The 26,298-nt window shown below is 36.7% G+C and overlaps 1 protein-coding gene across 5 annotated transcripts in view; it reads left to right on the forward strand.

Annotated features, from left to right (window-relative positions):
* Kcnip4 (potassium voltage-gated channel interacting protein 4) overlaps nt 1–26,298 on the forward strand; it is an 870,838-nt gene that overhangs the window by 795,107 nt on the left and 49,433 nt on the right. For all 5 annotated transcript variants that reach the window (XM_090343771.1, XM_090343770.1, XM_090343769.1 and 2 more), the window contains exon 2: nt 7,119–7,243. In XM_090343771.1, the coding sequence (XP_090199897.1) occupies nt 7,119–7,243 (125 nt within the window). The remainder of the gene's footprint in view (nt 1–7,118; nt 7,244–26,298) is intronic.

The following is a 26,298-nucleotide window of genomic DNA, read 5'->3' on the forward strand; positions in this document are numbered from 1 at the left end:
CCAGAATTGGGAAATGATCCCAGAAAAAAAATAGAAATTTGGAGTAACTGAATTTTTTCTAGATTTGCACAACCAGGCACTGGTAAACTCATTGTTATGAGTAACGCCAAACCAGTGTCAATAATATGCTACCACAGATAATAACAAAGCTCATTTAATTCTTTAAGTCACCTAGTTCTATAATATTGGCACTATTTTATGCTTATCTTAAGTTTCTGACATATAAGGAAACAACTTTTATTAATTTATCTGGTCACACAATGTATGTTCAACTGATTTTTGTAGTATATAATCTAAATGTTTCTGAACCCAGAAACTAGCTGAAACATAGGGGGACACTATCACAACCCATGTACTGCCAAACTTTCCTAATATTATGTTTTAATCATAGCCGTGATGGATAAATGTTTCATTTACCATCACTGGCATAGTTCTAAAACACACCTCTAGCATATTATAAGAATTTATGGTTACCTCACCTCCCTGGACTCTAAAACTAGTAGATTCCCCATAGATTCCTTGAGTCTCTAGGAAATAACTATTTTCTAACTATCTACATTTTCCACTTTCTCTCACAAGAGAGTGACATCTTTGGTGTGATATTTCATAGGAATACAATTTCTATATTTTATTCTATATTTTTTTAAATGGACTATTTAAAAAAACAAACTAAAAATATTTTTCCTGTTAACTTTCTAAAATAAGAAGAAGAAAGCCTTCCACTAAAGATTAAGAATCAAAAATAGGTCATTGATTGCTTTAGCAATATGAATGTTCCTTATATACTTTTCCACCTTTTCAATCTTATGGTACTTTTCTTAGTTTTCAGAAAATCAGATATAATTTAGGGTCAGAATTGTAAGACTTAACTGCTGACACTATAACTTCCTATTTCTATCTCCTTCATAAATTCCTTATTCCATCCAGAACTCGGTGTCTAATTAGAAAAACTCAAGTGGAAGACTTTATGTCAAGTGTCAAGGCCAGTTTTGTTTCCAGAATAACTCTATTTTCTGCCTAGAGCTCTTCGTTACTAATTTTCTTCTTATTATTTGGGTGCATGATTTCTGTGTAATTGGGACATCATGTGCCCTCCTTTTCCAGTAGTGGTAGAGCAATAGAATAATCACCATAAATCCTTCATAAATCCACCATAAAACAGACTTCTCAGAGTTTATAGCCTGCGTCTGCCACATAATATTGGTGGACATGTACAAAGGTGGTGTTGAAGATTTCTGAATTAATGAATGTGAAGTGCTTACATATAATAAAAATTATGTATAAAATGTGACTAGATCTTATTGGATTCTTAGGGCAAGGAAGAGAAAGTCTATTAAAGCTCAAGAGAACGTCTTTGATAAAGGTATTTTGAATTTAGTGAACTAATCTAGGCTATCTTTCTGTATCTCTTTTTTCTGTTTTACTACTTTTGAACATTTTTCTCTCTGATCATAATTTCTTTCAGCATTTTGCCTTTCCTAATTAGACTATCAGTCACTTTGGGTCCCTCTTTATAGGTAAATTCAATCATGTTCCTCTTTTCATTCTCCTTCCCTCCCCAGAAGTTCTATTATAAATTTTTCTCAATGTATTTAATGTCTGAAATATAACATCTTCCTTCATTTACCAGAAAAAAAATCAATTAAGACCCTGTCACCTAAGGAAAATATTTTAGGGACTCATTCTAACTAAGAGCAGTAATAATATGTTTAACACTGACATTATGTCTTCAAATAGGTGATTACTTTTATAAAACTCTAAGCTTGTTAAAGATTTATTTATATTTTTAAATAAACTAGAGATAATCTATTCATGCATGCTGTAAGAAATAGCTCCAGCAGTTTACCACTGGGTTGTTATGTCTTGCAAGTGATTGAATTCAATCACGAAACTGCAAAGCCATTCAGCCATTCCCTAGAACGGGAATTACAGTGTCACTGCCAACAAGCACCTTGATGTTCAAAATAATTGGCCATTTTCAAAGTACATCCATTTTCAATGTGATGTATGAATATAAAATAGAAGAAAGTACTAATTATGAAGGTTCCTTTTTCCTTTTGGTCTTACAATACACCCAGCGCCAGAGTTAAAGGGACACTTTTCAGAGTAAGAAAAATGAGGGCTCCAATTGCTCAGAAGGGTCAAGGAAGGGCTTGGGCTCCCCACTGTGTTTCAGAAGGATTGATTGCATTCTCAGCTCTCCTTGTGGGCAGCTCAGGAGCAGCCTGGAATGAATTTTCATACACTTTGTACCTGCTGAATATAGCTCCCTGTGGGTGGTTGGGTGAAGGGGTACAAGGAAAAGAAGAGCTAAGGAGGTACCCTGGTATTCATCTTGAGGTAAAGAAATTTTAGGTTGTCAAAGTTCTAAGAGATTTTTATTTACAGGGCTTGATCCAGGTTTCAACTTCCTGTCCACAGAAGTCAAGTGCTAGAATAGCAGTAAACAACACAGAAAGTTAGTGGCAGATTGATTTTTGATGTTGTACAGGCCTGCACAAATCGTTTATCTCATGAGGCTAATTTCTGGTTATCAGGCTAACTTATTTGAGTGGCTAAGGGTAAGCCATGGGAAGACAATGCCGAGCAGCTTTGTAGAAACGTAATTGTAGTCGAGGGAACAGGGGGAGATCTTTGTCTTGTGCTTCTGGGAACATGAAACAAAAGTAGACAATCATTTTCTTGTTCTGGAAGTCCTCACAAGTTGTTTCCAACAGGATGGTCAAGAATCTTGGGTAAAATGAATAAAATCCCCTTCAATACCTCCCACTGAACCACCTTCTTTTTGTTTAGCAAGGTACAACACAGCTTTTGTAAGGAATCAGACAAATCACGATAGTATTGCCATGCTGCTGGATTCACTGCTGCGATGATTCAATCCAAAAACTCAGAGTGTTATTATTACAAAGGAGATGAAGCAACACAAGCCAAGAGAGCTGTGGAGTTGGCTAGCTGACTCAATTTCAGATCAGATAGAACATTAAAGTTTCAGTATTTAAGATTTCTTTTTAAACAATTGGTTATGGGGCTGGAACTCAAGGCCTGGGCTCTGTCTTTGAGCTCTTTTGCTCAAAACTACTGTTCTACCACCTGGACCTACAGTGCCACTTCTAGTTTTCTGGTTGCAGGTAAGTGTCTCAGGCACTTTCCTGCCTGGGCTGGCTTCCAATTGCCTTAGATCTCAGCCTCCTGAATAGCTAGAATTACAACCATTAGCCATGGATGACTGGCATGATATTTTTGTTGTGTTTCATAATGAGAACTAAACACATTTTTTGTGGGTCATGGGGCTTGAACTCTGCCTGAGCCCTATCCCTGAGCTCTTCAGCCCAAGGCTATCACCCTACCTTTGAGCCAAGCTCTACTTCCTATTTTCTAGAGGTTAATTGAAGGTAAGACTCTCAGGTCCTTTTGTGCCCTTGCTGGCTTTGAACCTTGATCCTCAGATCTCAGCCTCCTGAGTAGCTAGGATTATAGCCACTCCACCCAGCTAGTAAACACATTTTTAAAGCCATCCTATGCTACACATACTATCCTTGGGATGTGTCAAATTGTCATTTGTTTCTTTGACAATTTTTGATTGAGTACCATTATTATTATGTCTAATTAGATGCTGCTGGACCAGTTTGCCAGTAGTCTTGTAGCATCCAGATAAAGGAACGAAAGTGTTAGCATCCCAGAAAGGGATTTATTCTGTATGGATGGTTTAAGCTCTGTGCTGATCTCCTCAGAAGAGTGACATTATTCTCCATAAAATAGTTTGGTATTCTAAATTTCAAGTCTTGCTAACACATCCATAACTTTGGAAGTGAGTACTCATACTTAGTGATATAAAGCAAAATCCTCTGTAGTTACATCTGGAGAAGTATGGTTTGACCTCGCATAGAGTAAAATTTCCATAATTATGAGTTAGACAATAATAAGGTTTTACTGTATTTTAAGGGGAGTTGTGGGAAAGAGGAGAATAATGGCTATTTTTAAGGAGTCTCATTCTGTGGTTCCCTGGAGATTTGAATTCCAATTTCTGGCCCAATTGTGTCCTGACCTAAGGGGGCTGTTGACTCAGACATAGGTCAACCTTAACCCCGAGAGAATTAAATCTAAAGAATAAAAAACAAAAAGAGACAACTACAAAGTTCAAGGATGTCTGGGTTTGATAATTCATTGTCTGATTAAAATTAAATCTGTTAGAAGCCATATGATTTAAAAGGCTATTTGTATTTGCCTTGTCTCAGGATATGCATCCTGAGACATTCAACATTTGAATTCATGCCATGTGAAACACTAGATCAATAATGCCTCAGTGGTTATCCTTTCACAAAATCTGGAGGAATTCAGGCCAGAGTCCTCCTGCTTCCAGTTTTTGTATCAGATAAACCTCTCTGCCACCTTGGACCTATAGATCTACTAGTATACTGTCAAAATATAAGCAGCCCTCTGTGACATTCCTAACTATGAGATCCCATCAGCCCTGAAAATACTCATAATTTTAAAGACTGTGGAATCATTGATTGAGCTGTTGATGCCTTTTATGTGCATCTGAGGTTACTTGGCAAAGAGATATTGAGGAACTAGAAGTTAAATGGCCATTTATAGTAAAAAAATATTTTATCCTCTAAGATTTTCAATCTAAAAATATAACAACTCTCATCTCTTAAGAAGAGTGTATTAGTCTTGGAATCCCAGTTCTTCAAGAAGCTAAAATTAGAATGGTCAGTTCTTGAGACCAACCTGGGGAAAAAAGTTAACTTGACTTCATGTTCATCAGTAGCCTGGGATTTGTGGTATACTTATGTGTTCCCAGTTGCATGGAAGGCTGGGATAGACCGAAGGTTCAAAGTCCTAGGCCAACCTTATACTACAGCAGGAGACTATACAAAAGCATAAATAAGGCAAAAGGAACTTGTGATACAGGACATTACCAGCCTAGAAACTGTGAGTGAGAGGCCTTGAGTAAAACCTAATACCATATGCGTATGTTATTTACTATATATGTGTATGTATAGATACATGTATATACATATATACATGATATGTGTTTAAGTATGCACATACCTATCTGCATAAGTTACATATTACCTAAACTGATGATCATTAGTGTCACATAGCTAGAAGTCAACTTCCAGTGAGTATGTGACCTTGAATAAATGATTGAATCTACTCCAGTTCTTTATTCCTTGTAAAAGAAAAAAATAAGAGAAAAAAAAGTGTCTTACACAATTGATTACTGTTCAAATAATATACTCTCATGTGGAGAGCCAAATTCACACTGAGGTGTTGTGTTTATTAACAATCTGTGCACACACACACACACACACATACATGTGCATACACACATATTGTGGGGGTTATTGTGAAGACAAAAATCAAACAGGCACTTTCTCAGTATCCTGATAGAAATGAGTAAATGTGGGGTTCTGTACAGAAATGTTCACAATTGCATGCTCTTTATGGTGGCTGAGACACAAGGTAACTCAGTCTTGTGTAGCATCAGACTGCATTCTCCCTAGAATCCTTCTTCAGGAACGAGAGCTGATTCCATTCTGTGATGTTGCTCCTTCAAATTTTCTTCTCTTGGCACTTGATGACTTCAGGTATGTTTCTGGAGCCTGTCAGCTTCCTAGAAATAGAAACAGCCCTTTGGCAGGTAAAAGTCATTAAGACGGAAGGAAGCACTCAACTGGGAAAACATGAGAGGCCAAAGGCAGACACTTAGAGTGTGACTCCTTTTGATTACTACATGTGATCACCATCCTAACTCTCTCTCTCTCTCTCTCTCTCTCTCTCTCTCTCTCTCTCTCTCTCTCTCTCTCTCTCTCTCTCTCTCTCTCTCTCTCTCCTCACACACACACACACACACACACACACTCACACACACACACACACACACACACACACACACACAACTTAATTTAATTATACTGACCCTGCAGCCGTGAGCTTTTTCTCTCAGTATATCATCTACAAATCTGTGACGATTTAAGAAAAATAAAACCCTATAAGTAATGTGACTCAGACTGCAGGGTGGAGAGGCTGAGAGGTTTATGTGCTCTTTTGTTTCTCACTAGTGAAAGAATCAGGTCTAGACGAGCTCATGCTGTGATTGAAAGGCAGCAAGAAAATTTGATTAAAATCTCCTTTCTTTTTGCTTATACTGTGCTTCAGGAGCTGAACAGAGAGCAGTGATTCTAACTGAAGACTTTTAAGGCCCACCAACAGCTCACAAATCTTAGTCTGTAACATATTTCTCACAGGAAAAAGAGAAAACAGGTTCAAAGGACACCAGAGGAGTGAAAACTTGAATAACAATACTGTTTCTTTATTCCTTCAGTCATTCATACGCTCATTCACCAAATAATTTGTAACAACGGGATATCAAGTAGCTGCTTTCTATTCGTTATTATCTACACTGATCAGATCTACTATATAACAGTTCTGTTTTATCAGGAAAAGCATAATAATATATCTCAGGTCAACTCATTGACTCAATAGTAATCATAGAAAGTAACACTTTCATTCAAGGCCATTGAGTACAATTTTCCCCTTTGTTCAATGAATGAAAGAGAAAACTGACACAGTCCTATTCCACTTATTTGATATTGTTCCATAATGCACAGCCTGAACTCAATATGCTCACTTTGTTATCTGATATATTGGATATATTTGTATTTGGTTATTTGAAATTGGATAGGGAAGGGGGGAAAACAAGATGAGGGGTGGGCGTGGGGGGGGGAGGGAAATGGGAACCAAGACATGAGAAAGGGTATCAATGTATGTGCATTAATGTACCTTCTATCTGGCGAATATAATGTAACCCTTCTATTAATTACAATAAAAATAACTGAAAATTAATGCATATGCTGTAGCTTTGGTTGTGTATGATGACTGAAATGTGCAAAAAAATAGTAATTCCTATAGAGGTGTCTCAGCTTAATTCCACAAAGTCAGAGAAGTGAGAAGGCCATTATTATTGTGTGTATAACAATCACTCCTCTGGGCGTGAATTGAAGATAACTAAGAAGTGAACATTTTGTCTCCTTCTCCTGGGTGGCTTGCTTATTGGGAGCATTGGTTAGCATCCACCAGCCTAAAAGAGTCTTTCTGGTGTTCCTCCACAGACAGCGTGGAAGATGAACTGGAGATGGCTGCAGTCAGGCATCGGCCTGAGGCCCTGGAGCTGCTGGAAGCCCAGAGCAAATTCACCAAGAAGGAACTTCAAATTCTTTACAGAGGATTTAAGAACGTAAGCATTCTCTGTTTTGATTGCCTTTCACCCAGTTCTCTGAGGACCATTGAGAAGGGAGAGGAATGAAGGGGAAACAAATGACCTTGCAAAAGCCTACATGCATTGCTTATCGATCCTTCCCGAGGTGAAAACTCACTTTCCACCACAGGAGTTCAATTCACCTAGATGTGCAAATACTCGTCCAGTGCTGTTGCCATTACACAAGGATGGGTGACATCATTTCAAATTGTTCATTTTTCGAATATAAACTAGCGTTTTCATTAGAGGTGGGGGCTTATTAAGGGGCTCCATTTCTAGTATTGGATACAATTTGTAGGATTTTCGATGTTTGTATATGACCATGCTGCCAAATGTGTAAATGACAGCTATCTGTGGACAGTCACAGAGTCTTGTTCTCTGTGACATGGATATGCACATGATTTCTTTCCTGGTGGATGGTCTTCAAGAGAACTGAGAAATTGAGAGCCTGTGCATACAAAGGGATGGGAAACAAGGACTGAGGTTCAATAATGTATTAGCTACACACTTTTTCTGAATACCAGGTATGTATAAAGGTATATATCAAGGTATATGTATTAAGGTATTACATAAAGGTAGATAGTACATAGTTTTCAAACACTGGAGAAGATATTTTTGTCCTCGAAGAGCTTCTTATCTAAACTCTTACCATGAAAGTCTTACTATTAAGTGTTACTATGAAACGGTCTGAAAATAATTAAAGGTAGCAAATGTTTCTGGACATGGTGGTTTCTTTTTGTTATCTCAGAACTTGGGAGGGAGAGGCAGAAAACTGTGAGTTCAAGCCCAGCCAAAGGAAGACCCTGTTTCAAAAATCAAAACAATTTTTGAATCAAAATGGATAGGAATCCAACATATGTATCAGATTATATATATACATATATATATATATATATATATCATGTGTGTGTACAAACAAAATAGGTAGCTATAGAGTTATAGATGACCCTAGAAGTCCAAATTGCATTGCCTTGACTCTTTCCCAAACTTACCCCAAATTCTACATCACACCACAACCTATCGGGTCCAAAATCTTCTGCCAATCTGCCCCCTCAACTCCTGCCTTTGTCTAGTCTTGTCTAGTGTTAACCTGTTGGAACCTTTTTTTTTGCATCGTGTCTTTCATCTCTATAAGAAAGATCTATACAGAGAATTTGTAATACTAGTAGTCTTTTCAGAATAGTTCATAGGCAGCCGTGGTTCACATTACACACAGTCTTCTATCTTCTCCCTAGATGTATGTGCTCCGTCTTCATCCTGCTTCTGCTCTTCAGTCCCCTGCTGCCCTTGTTCTAAGCTTTACTGCACTGTAAAATACCTTCCTTATATTCTCCTCCAACCTCAGTCTCCTGCTGATGCTCTGACTCCATGTTGGCTCACGAGGACAGGATGAATTATAATGGAGATGGTAGCTCACCACATGCATTAGCATTGGAATTCCACTTAAAAGGAATCTTGAAGAAACCTAGCATGGTTCAAGTGGTAGAGCACCTACTTAAGCAGGTCCAATGCTAAATTTAAACCCCTGCTCCTCTAAGGGGAAAATAAAAGAATCTTGGTATGTACTTGGGCGAGATGAGAGATAGATGGACAGATACATAAATAGGTAGATAGATAACATTTGCATGCATTGGTTACCTTTCTCTGCCACTGAAAAAATATAGCTTAAAGGAGAAAATATTTCTTTTGTTTCATAGTTTTTGAGGTTTCAATCCATGTTCCTGACGCTGTTGCTTCTAGCGTCTGGTAAAGCAGCACATCATGGCAGAAGACTACAGTGCAGCAGACATGCCTCACCTTATATAATATGGGACACAGCGAATCTGGGGAAAGGAGCAGTCTTTCGAGGCATAAGTCTAGTCATACTTCCTCCAGCCTGGCTCCAGCCACGCATAGCCCATGAGATACAAACTCGTCCATGGATTAGCCAGTTGACGAAGTGAGCACCATAACAATCCATCCATACCTCATGAGTGCCATTCACTGGAAACCAGGGCTTCCCACAGGACTCTTTGGGGGAAGCCTACCTCATAACCTAGCCAGAGCAATGTGGCTTTGATAACTGAATTGGAGACTGAGTAGTTAAGTCTCTTCCATCATCATTTACTCACCTCAGCAAGCAAGAGCTACACTGGCCACTGGCAGGGTTGTTTTTCTTTCTAACACTGGATGGTATCTTAGTTGCAGAATGATTATTGAATAAATAAGGGGTACTTAATTAAACCTCCAACGTCCTTGTGTTCCACTCCATGACTATGTTATTATTCCTCTATTGTTACTGCAGGTTTCTCTGTCTGAGGTCTCATTGCCTTTCATCCCATTGGTTCTAAATTGGAATGGTCATGGCTCCTGTCATTAACCTTTGCTGCTTGTATCTCTGCAGCATGTTTTGTTCAAGTGGCACTTCACAATAAATTATCACGCTCCATAGTCTGCATTCATTTTTTTAATTTTATTTTCCCTTGCATACATATTCCCTCTTCTTTCTTGTCTCACCTTTGCTTCTTTACTCTCCCTTTTAGTGACCTTTTTGACCCTATCTCTATACCTTAATTCTTATATCTTTCTTTTATTTAATTCTTCTCTCTATAGGTTCCAATATTTCCCATTCTTCTCTCTATATTTTTATATTCTCTCTACCAATTGTTTTTTTCTCCTCCACTCCATGAGGCAAATTTCCATTACGTTTGAATGTATCTAAAGCACATTTCACATACTTCTGAAAAACAAAGAATTCAATTTGTGCAATAACTAGTAATGAAATGTCAAGCAGGAGTGGCCCATTGTTTTTATTAGGTTACCCTAGTAAATATTCAGTACTAACTAGGCGACCTAAATATAGCAACACACCCTCCAAATCACATCATCCATCAGTCCAGCTACTCTTGGTTGTGAATGCCAATAGTTTTTATTTATAGCAGTTAAGAACAAAGTATTATTTCCACAGAAACAATTAAGATACTCGTTTTTTTTAAAGAAGCCATCTCAAACTCTTTATATTTTGATTAAAAGCATAGACCTTCCATCTGCATCTTAAAATAATTGCATGTACATAAGCAACTCAACTGTCTAGACACATATAAATAAAGCTTACCAAAGTTGTCCATTGACATCTTTCCTTCTGGTTTTCAGTATAGATCATTAACACAGATGAGAAAGGGGAGAAGGGAAAGAATGACAGCAGATTTCGCCTCCCCTCCTCCATCTTACTCCTAGCATTACTTGTAGGTTGTTGTTTCTCTGGTTGCATGTTGAGCTGAGCCTACAACAGTGGACATATCATCTAGAGTCAAGATAGTGATGGAGAAAAATGAAGTCTGATGTTTCTCTGTAGCTCCTATGTCTCTGAATCACTTTTTCAGGGTCCCATCCAGAGTTTAGAATGTGCATTTAATTTCTGAGGTGCTGCTGCTGACGTAGAGACCACACTTTGAGAATCTCTGTGCACTACAGCATCAGAGCCTTGACGTTACTCCCACTGGGCACGCTCTTTCTTTGGACAGCTCCTCTGACTCAGAGCCCCACATGATTTATATCTTCATCTCTATGCATTGGAATAATAACTGCACTCAACATTAAAATAAAGAGTACACATGAAGTTCAGCAAAAAGGAATTTTTATAGAACATGGTCCCAAGTAGTCAACGTAAGTTGTGTGTTTCATCAACATGCTGTACAGTCATGATTGTCCTATATAGCTTCCAGGAGGAGGTGTCAGGTATTTGACCATAGACTTATGTACTAGAGAGAGTAGAGGATGATCTCAAATATTATCTACAGACCAGCAGTTTCAAATTTTACTGCATGTTATGATCATCGGGAGGCCTTTAAAAATTACAAATTGTTGGGGACCATGCTTGATGATTCTGGGGGGAAAAAACCTAAGCATCAAGATTTATAAAGCTTTTTGAGTAATTATAATGAGCAGCCAAGACTGAGAACCCTAGAACTAAATATAAGAATCTAAAGGGATTTTTGTATCACAAAATGAGTTGACATAATTATGATGAACCCTAAGATGTCAAATACCCCTGACTAGATTGGCTACATTAAACGTTCATGAGGTCTTGGGTGGGTAAGTTATGTACCAAGATTGAGGGGAAGTAGAGGAAATAACAGATCTTATATTGAATGACTTTTATTCAGTCTAGAAAACCAGGAGTTTTCATTATTTTTTAAATTTTTGAATGCCTAGATTTAAAACATTACATTATAATAGATAATGAACAGAGAGCTACACTGGAAAAAATTCCAAACTTTGTCAGTCATAAAAGTTTATCTGCCTAGCTAGGTAGCTAGTCAGCTAGATATCTCTCTATCTATCATTTTTCTCTAATGAATAATTTTGCTTTTCTGCTCCTTAAAACTCCAGTAGTAGGCAGGTATGAATGGTGTACAGATTCTCTTGACTAAGATGATACCTCTGATATTTCCTTTTCATAATAATTATCGACAGCACCTTCTTCCCATTTTTGAAAGCAACAGATCAGTAGTACTTTTAAGTAGTTTCTTTTCCTTCAGGGATTTTCTCCCAGCATTCTTGTCTTTCACTTCTTTCTATTGTAATAGATTGCATACATAGCATTCATTAGATTGAAATATATTGTTAAGGCATCAATTTAATATCATTTTACATACAAAAATGTTGTTAAATGTCATTTTCAGTGGAAATGGAAGCTATTTGATTATCATACACATACTTAGTGGCTTAAAAATCTACACATTATATCACAGTTTAGAAGACCAGGAAGCTGTAAATAACATTAAATAGCTTTCCTGGTATCTCACAGTGATACCATCAAGTTGTTGGTTGGTATACATTTCCTTCTGGATCTCTGGTCCCCTTCTAAGCTCACATAGTTGTTTGCATCATCTAGTGTTTGTGGTGGAATACTTGAGATTCCTTCCAGTTCATCACTGCCTATCAAACTGAGACCATTCAGTTCCTAACAGCTGCTAGTCATCACAGGCCATGAGACCATCTCACAGATGTTCTTGTAAGATGGTGACTCACTTCTGATATGTGAAGGCACAGTCTTCTGCAATAAGGTGACATAATCATTGACCTATAATTTCACCCCATCATCTTTGCATACCTCAATACGCAAAGTGAGGATATTCTAGGGTTGCCAGTGTCATTCTTGTTAGATTTGTAAGCAGCCAGCAATCTCTGTCTACAAAGGTTCTTGTCTACCGCTAGAATAACATATTAAACACAGTTTGTCTCCACCTTCAGTGTTTTGGCTTGCACCCAGACATCTTCTTGTGGATTTCACCAATTCTTTTCGAACTTTGATTACTGGAAGAGTTTTGATGTGGCCAAAAGAGACAGCAGGAGATGAGAGTTTAGTGATGAGCCTTCCTTTTCTACCACATTCAAAACATTTGGGAACTTCTACACTAACACCTTAAAAAAATAGATGAATAGAACTGCAGTTAAAATTATAGGGATCTGCATTTTTGACAAAGTAATTTGCATAATGAGCACTCATTCCACTTATGGTGATGAGGGAGACTGTTACAGAGTATGCTGTAGTGGCAAGGACAGAGAAAAACAGCCTTAATTGTTGAAAGCAATGCTAATCACGTGAGACAATTGCTTTATTTGTCATGATTTTCCAGGGGTGTTTTTGAGAAAGGCCATCACAGACTGATTGTGTGACCTTCACAAAATCACTTCACCTGTGCGAGTTCTCTCTTCCTGTCAACATGTTAGAGATTAGGATCAGCTTTTCCAGTCATGAAGGATGGTAGGTAATAATTGTATTTCTGTTCAGCTCTCCAATGACTCAGATGAAAGATCCTTCTTAAGTGCCAAGTGTTACTCATGTAATTTAAGAACAACTCATAAAAACAGGCTTGAAGTATTATCTCCTAGGCTGCAATAGTTTCCTGTGAGATGTGATTAGCATTGCTTTCCATTAGTAGTGAATGGTAGACATAAGGTTTAAGTTAAGATTTTTGCAACAAGGGGTACACAGCAAATCTGCCAAATGAATAGGAAGTCTCCCCAGGTCAATGTTCGCAAGAAACCTAGTTCATGTTTCCAAGAGTCTTCAATAGAATATGCTTAATTCTCCTAGTCATGAGTTATCATTACAAATCTTGATATGTTATAGAGTATAACATTCATCCTATGCCCACCATGTACCTCAGTTTCAGACACCAATGAGCCATGCAAATGTTTAACATAAACCGTGTTCTTTGCATAGTTTAGGGACAGTGAGCTGTTCTTGTCACAGAATGGGTAGATGCTCTTTCAGAGTCTAAGTTCTCAAACCTTAGCCAAAGTTGAACAAAGAAAATCAATCTTCCTATGGACATCAAGGTCATACCTGTTATGTTAGTTCATCTTGAACAAAAGTTCATATTTTGGAGTAAATTTATTTATGCATCTAGAATTTCCTCTTGTCTAACTTTGGGTAAGATAACCTCATCTCTCTGGGCTTCATTTTTCTCACCTTCAGAATTGGAAGATTTCATCTCACAGATGCTTTGTAAAGATAATGAATATAAAACAAAGACCCTGTGTCATGATGACACTCAAAATGGGGGTGCTATTATTATTATTACTATTATCATCATTAGCACCATTGTTATGCTCTACTCTGAATTGCATTACTGTCTAGAACGTTCCGCTTAAAGTGGCTTCGCCTCACTCTTGTTCTCACACTTGATTCACATTTTACATAACAGCATCCCTCTCAAAAATTAGAAAACGAAAATTCTTTACCAACCCTATTGAAATTTACGCATCACTAAATTTGGAAGTAGTTCTCTGTAGCATGAGTTTTTGTTCTGTCTCCTGAATTCCTTGGTAAACTAACACAATGTTTCTCCAAATATTCCTTCATGATCAGTTTTGAGACTCAAAAAAGACAACCTATGACAATGGGGAACTATTTTTTAAAATATATCTTTATTATTGTGGAGGTGATGTACAGAGGTGTTTGTGGGGAACTTTTTTGAACAATTTATATAAAGACAATCCTTCCATGACAGAAAAAAATCATAGAAACATTTCTATATACTTAAAGATCTCCTAATCACTCCAATTCAGTAAAATCATATTTTTGTTCCTCTCAAGTCACAGTTTAGTCCAGACTGATGGCACAAATGGAACTATAGTTCAGTTTGCATCTGCTCTGTATAAGTTACAGCATCCTATTCAAGGCCAAAGGGAAAATGAATAAATAGTAGTCTTGGTAGAAGTTATTTGTCCCACTTTTATATTTATTAATTCTCAGTAATTGCTTGAATAAAATCATATGTACCAACCACTTTCGGGAGCACCTGTTGTTGTACTATATGAATAGCATTGCATAAAAAGGAAGAAACAGCATTTGGGTATCCTTGGGTCTATAAGACTTCCCTCTGCAGAATTTTTCTTGAGTATATTTCTAAAGATTTTCTAAAATGCAGCTAATCTTAATACAATTTTTGTTTAATGTGGAAGCTGTGTCTCGTCAGATAACCCCTTCCCAAATCTCAAGGCAGTTGAGTGATCAGCATGAAAATAATAGCCAACCTCTCCTAGGTTTTTTAGTTCCATATAATAGAATGGAACACATGACCAATTCAAATACTGGTTTATTCAAGAAAGCTATTCATGCTGTTTATGGAACCCAATATAACATACTACAGCCCTCAAGCCCAGCATGGTAGACTGACTGCGGTAGATCAACTTAAATGAAATGACTCCTCTTCACTCTTTCTGGTAGCACTAGTTGATTTACAAAATGCATTATTGGAAACTCAACAATTATTTAACTCTGTGCATTTTCCTTAAAGTACGCGCTGAATAATCTTTGATATTTTGTATTAAAAACTAAACAAACACCGGGGCATCATTCAGCACAACAAACTGATGGATGTGATCTTGTTCCTTAAAACCATTTCCACTTTTCACATTCCCCACTTAAATGTGTGTATTAATGTAAGTCTAATTGGCAATAATTCCAGTGATTCTCACTGGCATTTCAATATTGATTAAAATAAGTTGTTAAAATGGAGGAAATCTTTCCAATGCTATGCTTTGGTTGAGAGTGTTGCACTGTAAATACTCTTAAATCTGCATGCTTTGGCTTGATCTATGAAAAATACAAAGGAAATGAATATATCAAAGGAAAGCAGGAGAAAAAGCACGTTTTTCCTTTCCTATACATCTTCCAATGAATTATGCTTGAAATTTATTTTTCCCACTGCCAGAGAATTTTAGATGATTTGGTCAGTTTTTCCCAAGCTTCTCCTAGTTATTAATCCCTTCCATATACATGTAGTTAGCAACAATTATTTATTAATTCTTAACATATATCAAAGACTTTGATAATATTGGACATATATTGGTAAAACATAGAAATACCATTAAATAATGGATTTTGAAGTCTAATGGAGAAAGTAAAAAATTAATAAACAAAGAAATACTTGATATCAAATTATGACATATCCCATAAAGGGAAAGGAGAGAATTGTGTGAGGGAAAATTTATGTTGGAAATGGAGACTTACAGAGCATATGAAGGGAGAATTTATTTGGTAACCAGGGTTGGCTGTAGTGTCTATTTGTTTGGATCAATGCCAGTATTAAGCATTCTGTTTGATGACATTTTATAGATGCAATTAATATCTATAATAAGTTAATATAACTTTATTACCCTTAATAATATAAGTAGGGTTCATTCAAGTAGTTGAAGAACCAAAGAGTAAAACCTGTATTTTCAAATTAAAATGCAGACATCCTATCTGGATTTCCAGTCTGCCTGCTGGCCCTGTGGGTTTTTAACTTGCTATACCTCAGCATCCCATAAACCAGTTCCTTGAAATTTATCTCATAGCTCAATATATAGGCCAATATAGATGTAACTAGATCCCACTGGATGTATTCTCAAGAGTACTCTGACTGCTATGGCAGGCTTTCTTGAAGTTGTTTCATTTTGTTTTGTTTTGTTTTTGCCAGACCCAAGGAGAGAAAACAATATGAAATAAGAATGAAAATAATATTCCCAATGGACAGATTAACAAGTGCAAAGGCCACAATGTAGGAACTGCTACCTTATGATAGGAGTGGGGAGGGGAAATGTGTTTAAGTCACTATGAGTGAGGAGCTTGAGTAAGTTATGGCCAGTGAGGTAGCCATCAGCCAGGGCAAGCAGAGCTCTGCAGATCTGATTCAGGGCATGATATGAAACCATTAAAAGTCAAAGTAGTGGGGCTAGGAATGTGGCCTAGTGGTAGCGTGCTTTTCTAGCATGCCCAAAGCCCTGGATTCAATTCCTTGGTGCCACATACATAGAAAAAGCCCAAAGTGGTTTTACGGCACCAGTGGTAGAGCACTAGCCTTAGAAAGCCCAAGGATAGTACACAGCCCTGAGTTCAAGCTCCAGGACTGGCAAAAGAAAAAAAGAAGTTTAAATAGTGAGTAAGTGTCATTATCTCTTCTTCTAAATGTATCGTTCATAGGTTTGGTCACCTGGTTGTGTTTTAGAATTATTACTTATTGTGTATACATTTCCTTTCCTTTTCCTTTTATTTTTTTGGTTTCTTTGATTTAATTCTTCCTATTTATTTGTATAGTACCTTATTTTGAACTTGGTATATAAGTAGTTTTCAATTGTATTTTTTAATTTGGGTCATTGAACAATTTTTATTTCCAAAAACTTCCATTTGAATTTTTAAAAAGATATTTATATCTTTATTGAATTCTTCTTTAAAAATCCTACATTACCTTTGTAAAAATTTCTTTCAACAGTTCCTTTTAATTCTCTTTGAACTGATTAGTTTCTTATGTGAATGCATTCAATTGCTTATATGTCTTTTTAATTTGACTAATAATTCTTCTTTTTTGTTTTTGAATTTCTTGTTTGAAATTCTTGTTTTGTCATCTTCATTAGCATCTTCATTAGTGGTATTGATTAGGTATAGAATAGATTGTAGTTTATTTTCCTGTTCTTAGGTAAGAGGAATGTGGCCAAGACATCAAACATTCAATTTCAATGCTTAAGAAACTGGGTAAGGACCAGTTATCATTCAAGATGAGGAATCTTGGCTGCAAAAGGTATCACTGTTGATAAACTATAGCTGTGAGAGTTCAATAATCCCTAATGGGAATCAATCCCTACTGCTGCCATAATATATATATAATATATATATTTTTTTTTATTTTTTTGCCAGTCCTGGGCTTAAGCTCAGGGCCTGAGCATTGTCCTTGGATTTTTTTCTCAAGGCTAGAGCTCTACCACCTGAGCCTCAGCACCACTTCCGGCTTTTTCTAAGTATATGGTACCAAGGAATCGAACCCGGATCTTCGTGCATGCTAGGCAAGCACTCTACCACTGGGACAAACTCCCGGCCCTATAATATTTTTATATAAGAGAAGAGATGATAATTTTTTAGGATCTAGAAAGACCTCAGTTTGTGGAAAGTGATCATAGAAAGGAAAAGTCAATGAGCAAGTGGAAGGAGAAAAGCAAAAGACCTAAATAGTTATATATAACTGATGCTAGGGTTTGAATTCAAAGCCTGGGCACTGTCTCCCAGCTTTATCACACAATTCTAGCACTCTGTTATTTCAACTATACATCATTTCTGGTTCTGTGGTGGTTAAAGATTATCATGGGCTATTCTGTACAGGATGGGTTCAAAGGGGAACTGAAGCACTCTCTTCTCCCTCTCCCTCTCCCTCTCTCTCTCTCCCTCTCCCTCTCCCTCTCTCCCCCCCTCTCTCTCTCTGTCTCTCTCTCTCTCTGTCTCTGTCTGTTTCTGTCTCTCTGTCTCTCTCTCTCTGTCTCTCTCTGTCTCTCTGTCTCTCTCTCTGTCTCTCTGTCTGTCTGTCTCTCTCTCTCTCTCTGTCTCTCTCTCTCTCTCTCTCTGTCTCTCTCTGTCTCTCTCTCTCTCTCTCTCTGTCTCTCTCTGTCTCTCTCTCTCTCTCTCTCTCTCTCTCTCTCTCTCTCTCTCTCTCTCTCTCTCTCTCTCTCTCTCTCTCTCTCTCTCTCTCTCTCTCTCTCTCTCTCTCTCTCTCTCTCTCTCTCTCTCTCTCTCTCTCTCTCTCTCTCTCTCTCTCTCTCTCTCTCTCTCTCTCTCTCTCTCTCTCTCTCTCCCCCCCCATGATCCCATGAAAAGAAAGGAAAAGAGATGAAAAAAAAAAAACAATACCAGAAAAAGCACTGAAAAAGATGTTTTGAGTAATTTGGTTGGTTACCTTCTGAGAGTATAGGTAATAAGAAAGGATTAGGAATGTGGAATCATGATGCAAGAAAATTGAGAGAGTACTTCTAATTTATTAAGTACATCTATTATTTTCCACCTAATTCTGTGTATTCTTCTTCAATATTGAATACTTTTTTGTACCTATACAAATAGCTTCTTTTTGTTCAGCCCTGCCACTTCTTTCTGCCACTTGCGTTGCTGTGATTACATGTATGTTCCTCAATGTTTCTTTCAAACTAATATAAGTAGATCAATCACAACCTACTTTCCTTTTTCACTTTAAATATATGGGCTACTGATTTTCAAATTTTTCTGAAGGGCTCATGTATATGATATAAATATTATGAGCTTAAATAAGTATATATTATATATTTTATAATATTAAGAGAAAAGAAAATTAATTTTGCAAAAATTAGGTTAAGCAAATTATTTCTTGTTTTCTTTTGTTTTGTCCTAGGGCTTGAACACAAGGCCTGGGCTCTGGTCTTAGCTTCTTTTGCTCAAGGCTAGCACTAGCATTTTGTCTACAAATTAAAAAATTCAAGACATAAATAAATTTTCAAATGCCATTTTTGTCATATTTTTAACTTTTAAAAATTCCTTCATCTATCTCTTCAACTCCAGGTACCTCATTTGTTTACTCATCTAAGTTCTAAAAATCATATACCTTGTTTTGTTCCATGGAGAACACCAACAATATTTGTTGAAATATTTAGAGAAAGGATTAATGAAATTATAACTCAACTAGCAATTTAGTGCCTTTCCCAAGAAAGTAAATAATACAACTTCACAACTAAAATCCAAGTTAGGTTTTCTTTCCATAAATGTTGTCTGACGGAAAACTCTTTTTAAGAAAATCAACCAACCAAACAAACATTATTCACAATAAAAAAAATTCATCAAAGGATGTAATTAATCCCTTTAGGATTTATTGTTACAGATTGTGTTTTATTTGAAGTCTCTGAGTCCCCACATATTTTCCATAGTGGTTTAAGGGTAGAAAGCAACATTATCCATGGAACTAGCAGTAGATTAAATATGTTTTAAGCAACCATACACAACTGAGCAATTTACTGCTTGTCAGTGGCAAATCAAGGAACCCTGTAATCTGTGCATTGAAGCAAATACTAATAACGTTTACTTATTTTTTTAGAACCCCACATACAATCTCATGCTAGTTCACTAATGAAAGCAAGTCTATTACCCAATATACATAGTGTAATCATGAATGAGTGCTACTAAATTAGTGGACAGATTGTATTTATTGAAAACCAAACAGGGGTGTGCAATTAATTACTCATCTTTCTTCTTTCTAATTTGTTGGTATTTTCTATGATAAGAATGTTCTTCCATGGAACACAGCATTTCTGCGGGAGTTGTACTTGGCAGGAGGCTGTCTCCCACAGAACCAGTGTCCCTGTGAACTTTATCACTAGGACTAGAAACTCAGGACATTTGATCCAGTGTAAAGAGGATTATAATCGTCATGCAATTAATCATGGCTTTGAATCTCAGCTTTGGACTCATTCTCCCCTGGGAAACCTCGCTGAACCTCAATAGTTGTGGATAGAGAGAATATTATCCATACCACAGAATTGGTGAAGGAACTAAAAGAAATGCAATGTAAAACAAAGACAAACAAAACCATAGAATATGACAAAGCCATCCAGGGCTAATTCCTGTTAAGTTATACATTCAGAGATCTCCTAAAACACCTTTGAGTTCACATCCTTTTCACATTTTCAAGGGGTTAATGCTGCAGTCTTTTGTTAACCTATGTGACAATTGTTGGTGATGAATTTAAAAGACAAATTTCGGGGTTATTTTGCTACTGGATTCTACCTTCTGCTTCTCAATTCAAGATTCTTTTTATTAAACCAAATTGCCTCTAAAACACTAAGGTATTTTGTCCATACCATACAATAAATTGTACATCCTCCAACTGTCAATTCATGTATTTTGCTGTGTTTCTTCAGAAGGTATAACTGTAAAAAAAAAGTATTTGAGAAGTAAATCATAAGCAAATAGATATAATTCTTGCCTTGAGAAGCAAAGGGATTATATTTCAAGTTATCTAGTTGTAAACATTGTTTCTAGATTATTACCTTGGGCTATCTATTGCATACATGACATTTTTTGGTTGTTGTTTTGCCAGTCCTGGGGCTTGAATTCACTGCCTGGCCACTATTCTTGGGCTTTCTCAAGACTAGTGTTCTACCACTTGAGCCACAGCTTTATTCACTTCACCAGATTTTTTTTTGTGTGTGTGTGTATGTGGTCCTGAGAAATCAAACCCCCAGGGCTTTTTGCATAGTAGGCAAGCACTCTACCACTAGGCCATGCTCCTGGCTCTGCACATGACATTTTTAGATAAAGTAATCTTCACTTCAAGAAGCTTAGATGCTTCCTAATACTGTGTAATTAACTGGTAGATAAGTTGGAATTATAAATTTAAAACAAGAGATAAATTAATCAACTTTTGTAAGATAACTAAGTAGAGCCTGAATCCATATTTATTTGATCCAACAATCTTGCCCTAGGAAAGTAAGCAATATTTGTGACATAGGTTCAATAAGAATTTTCAGGTAACATGTAAAGGGATCTGCCTATTTTGTGTGTGTGTATATTGTATATATATACATATATATAATGCACATGAAAATTTAATACTGAGCTGGGTGCCAGTAGCCCACAGCTACTAGCTGAGTAGCTCCTAGCTACTCAGGAGGCTGTGATCTGAAGATTGCAGTTCAAAGTCACCCCAGGCCAAAAAGTCTCCACAAGACTCTAATTTCCAGTTAATCACCCAAAAAGTGGAAGTGGTGCTAAGGTTCAAGAGGTAGAGTGCTAGTCTTGAGCACAAAGAGGCTCAAGAACAGTACCCAGGCCCTGAGTTCATGCCCCATAACTGACTAAAAATTACTTAATATTGGCTGATATTAAAGCATACAGAATATTATAAAGGCATATCCTTCCTCTTAGTTTTCTTATTGTAATGTATAGAGGGGTTGCATTTATATTCACCAGACAGAGGGTGCATTACCTCTCACACACTGATACTCCTTCTCATGTTTTTGTCCCCATTTCCCTCCCTTCCAATCATCTTGTTTTTTCCCTTCCCTTTCCTATTCCAAATAAAGAAATAGACGTATATACAATATACCAGGTAACAAAGTCAGATACTGTAAAAATGGGAGATTAACCAAAGGGCAACAAAGGAAAAGAGAAATAACATAGTACATTAAGAACAACAATCACATACTATGAAGCTCTTGTTTCCATATCCTGAAGAGCCTTTCATTTTGCCTCATCCTATATGGCCTTATGTATGCAGGTTTTGAGTATTGTAATCCCCCGCTAGGAGAGTCCTAGGTTTGTATTAATTATTACAATGACCTTCCTCTTAATTTTGTGATTTGAAGATAAAGAAAGTAGAGACTAGTTTTCTAATCTCTGGAGACTAATTTTGCTCTCTGGATTTGTGTCATTGGCCTCACGGAGATCTTAAAGCTTCCATCTTTAAGCATGGATAACCAATTTCTCTGTGTTTTAAATATGAATAGCAGCTCATTTCTGGAATATCTTTTCTAAGCCCATATTAATTTTGCCTTTCCCACACCTTTGTCTTAACTAACTCTCGTGTCTATCAATGAAACCAAGACTTTTACATTTTGAATTCAAGGTATTCTTCAATGATGAAAGATAATTTTGATCTAACAGTCCATCAGAAGTTAAGTGCCTCTAAGAACTCATTGTTTAAAACAAATGAAGTTAAGAGAACATTTTAAACATTTTTATAAATGTAAAACACATCCTCTGTGCACATGGAATTTAAATAGTAATAGTTTATTAAGAAGTTTCAGCCATCTTTAAGGATAAAATACATTAACTTTCTAACACTGGTTTTGTGAATTGAATTATTTTGATTATAAGACCTTTGTACGCATATTACACAGTGATAAGGAAAAAGAGCTGTCATGAAATTCAGTGACATCTGATAATCCTTTGATGCTTTGATTTCTTCTGGAATATTCCATGTTCAGAATCTACATTGCTCAGCCATAGGACCTCAGGAGAACTAAAATTTAGAATACAAATATTGAAGAATCATCCTCATTCATGTATTAATTTAACATTCTAAACCAATTTCTGCATTTTCTTGATCTGAGCTTCACTTCAAGAAAATTAAATTTGCCTTAGGTTGTAATTTTACAACCAGGAAAAACTTTACATATTGTAAGGATCAACAAAATATAATTATACATATGCAAAGCAAATGTCTTTGGTATAACATTTTCTTTCTTTTTTCAGACATCTCTGGTATAAAACTGTCTTCATGTTAGACAGACATTACACTTAGAGAACTTTAGAGCTTTAGTGTATGATATTATAAGATGTCATATGTCAATATTCCAAAAGATGGTATAAAATGGATTCTCTTACTAACTCAATTTTACAAATGTGAAAACTGAGACAGTGAGGAATTTTGTTACCCCAAAACATTCAGATAGTGAGTAACAGTACCCCTTTAAATATTCATCCCAGGAGATATTCTTGACCCCAGTTCTAAGCTGCCAACACAATGACCCTACCTTCTAGGCTTACCCTCTATTCTGTTTCCATGGTAGTTCCATGCTTCGTTCTAATCTCACCAATACTAGGCCACCCAATACACTGTCAATGTGATTTGCCTTCTTTTAGGTTGCTATAAAGAGCTATTATAGATTTCATGGCTTAATCATGACTCTGCAAAAGATACTATCAAGCCACCAATAGTTCTGGAGTCTGAAGAAGGATCCTTTTATGATTCAAAGATGGTTGGTCTCTGTTGTATCTTCACGTGATATAAAGGTGAGGACATGCTTTCTTATTCTGCTATATGGGGCCATTAATCTCACTAGTGAGGGACCTAATCACTTCCCCAAAGCCTACATTCCCAATCCTATCAGCTTTACAGTTCAGACTTCAGCACATGAATTAGAGAAGTGGATACATTCCATGCGTAACAAGACTTTCATAAACAGGACACACATCTATCTTAACTCTCGTCAAAGCCATTAGAGAAGTTCCGTGTTTAAGAACTTGTTGGATTCTTAGAATGACATTCAAGAGCCTTCAGGATTTGGCCTCTTTCATCTCTTTCTTCTGTCTCTCAATCTGCCCTAAAGTCTATGTACTACTCCTTTGGAGCTAAGTATCTGTCATATCCAGAGCACATGATATATATCTTCTACAGCAGAACTTCCTTTTATTAATCTAGTCTTGGGTATCTGTGAATAATCCTTGCCTTGTCTCATTCTCCCTGAACATTTTGCATCTCTTTTATGGCATGGTTTTACTGTACAGTTGGTTTATGCATTTATTTCCCTAACATAAGGTGAGGACAGATTGTGTGTCCATATATCTCTGAATCTTCAATACTTAGGGAATATATAGCAACAAATGAGTAGATGAATACAAATATGTTGGGTGATATGAGTGGTTATTGTCTCAGTTATTTACAGTATAACTTTGTTCCCTCTTTGGTAGAAGGAAATAATAATGGTACTCTTTCATATCATCAGTCCTTTGTGAGGACTAAATGAGCTTCAATATGGTTAGCACTAGATGGGATGCTTTTTTTTATAGACATAATGTTTTATTTCATAAATTAATATGGTTCTATGACATACAAACCCTTAGCCTAATTTTGAATAAGTTCTTTTTAAATTTTTTATTGTAATTAATAAAAGGGTTACATGATATTTGCCATATAGAAGGTGCATTAATTCACATACATTGATACCCTTTCACATGTCTTGGTAACCTTTACCCTTCCCCCCACCGCCCCCCTTCCCTATCAAATTTCAAATAAACAAATACAAATAAATTCAATATATCAGATAACAAAGTGAGATACTGTAACAATATGAGATACCCAAGGGACAGCAAAGGAGATGAGAAATAACATAGTACATTAAGGACAACAATCATTCGTTATATGGCTTTTGTTCCAATATCCTGGAGGTCCTTTCAATTAGCTTCATACTATATGGCCTTATTATCAAGGTTTTGCTCTATTGCAGATCTCTGCTAGTAGAGCCCAAGGTTTCTACTGGTTATGACAAATGAGGGAAACCATTGAGCCTAAGTTCCTTTGAGACTTAGAAAAAATCATATTAAGTGAAGTAAGCTAGGTGGGATGCTTTATAAATACCTAGAAGTCATGTTATAATGTGTTATTTTGTTGCTATCATAATTGTTCTAGAGCATATAAACTGAGTGCACATATAAATAGCACTTGTAGTGCTGTTTAATTTTGAGTCCAGTTTTAAAGAAGGCAGTAATGTGATTTCGTTTGCATTTCCTACTAGGCTTAACTTCCCAATGGTGAGTTGAAACCTACTGAGTAACTGTTAGAGTATGAAGGAAAGCTTGTGGGGTTCTCTCAGGTGGAAAGGGCGTCTAGTCTCCTCACCACCGTATGGCATGTATTCTTCGGTCCAGATTTGGTGCTTGGAACAATCATGGTGCTTCGGTTAGCTCTCAGAACCTAGAAAAGTTACATTCTCATTTGATAGAAAATCATATAAGCAAGAGTTTAACTTTTAAGAAATCCAGCAAGGGCTGTCCAGTCAAAGGATGTGCTACCCTAAAAGTCAGGGACATCTGTCTCTGAAAAATATTGCTTTTCTTCTAACTTGGAATCAACCTTAAGTGGTATTTCTTTCCTCAACTACCCCGTGTTAACTTTGGTTCCTAGAATACCACTTTGGAGTAGAGGCATAGGAACTCCACAATCATCAAGACTTTCTGTCACTGACATAAATAGAACATCTTTGTAAAGACACTCTCTTGTTTAATTTCACCATGTCTTTAGCTGTCTGACTTTAAGATCTTCCTCTTACTTGACTATTCCTCAAAATCCCCATCTCAGAATTGCCAGGATCTGGTTCCTTGTGAGGTATTATCATCAATGTGAATTACTTTCCACACTAGCTCCTAAAGTGGAAGTAATATAATTTGTACCAAAACTGTGGATCTCAATAGCAGTGTGTATTGTTTCCTTTCAATTAAGCCTGCAAACATAAACTCATTATGGATGCAAAAGTATAATTCTAAAGAGTAACCTTTTGGGGCCAGGAGTTTGGCCTAAAGGTACAGTGCTTGCCTAGCATGCACTAAGACCTGGGTTTGATTCCTCAGTACCACATGCATAGAAAAAAAGACAGAAGTGGTGCTGTGGCTCAAGTGGTAGACATTTAGCCTTGAGAAAGTCCAAGGATAGTACTCAGGCCCTGAGTTCAAGCCCCAGGACTGGCCAAAAACAAAAAGAGTAACTTTTCCACCGAGCACCAATGATTCCTGGTTGTAATCCCAGCTACTCAGGAGGCTGAGATCTAAGGTTCACAGTTTGAAGATAGCAGCAAAGTCTACAGACTCTTGTCTACAAATAACCAACAAAAAGTCAGAAGGAGAGCTGTGGATCCAGTGGTACAGTGGTAGCCTTGGGCCCAAAATACAGGATATCATCCAAGCCCTGAGTTCAAGTCCAAAGATCAACACAGCCAAAGAAAAGTAACTTTTTTCTGTTCCTTGGTAATTGATGAATGTCAAATGTTCCTGCAGTATCAAATATTCACATGTCTTGGGAAAACCCTGGAAGGAGTCACCTAATGGAGAAATAACTTAAAAATATTATATGATTACATAAAAAACACAGTAATTTTATTTTAGGTGTTAACATCTATGATAATCATATTCTCTTCACTTGGACTTTATTACATTATTTGTATTTTCATTTAGCCATTCAGGAAATACTAAGCACTGGGAAAACTACATGAAAAGCAGG

This window comes from Megascapheus bottae, chromosome 13, assembly GCF_031878675.1.
Source record: "Megascapheus bottae isolate mThoBot1 chromosome 13, mThoBot2.hap1, whole genome shotgun sequence".
Lineage (NCBI taxonomy): Eukaryota > Metazoa > Chordata > Mammalia > Rodentia > Geomyidae > Megascapheus > Megascapheus bottae.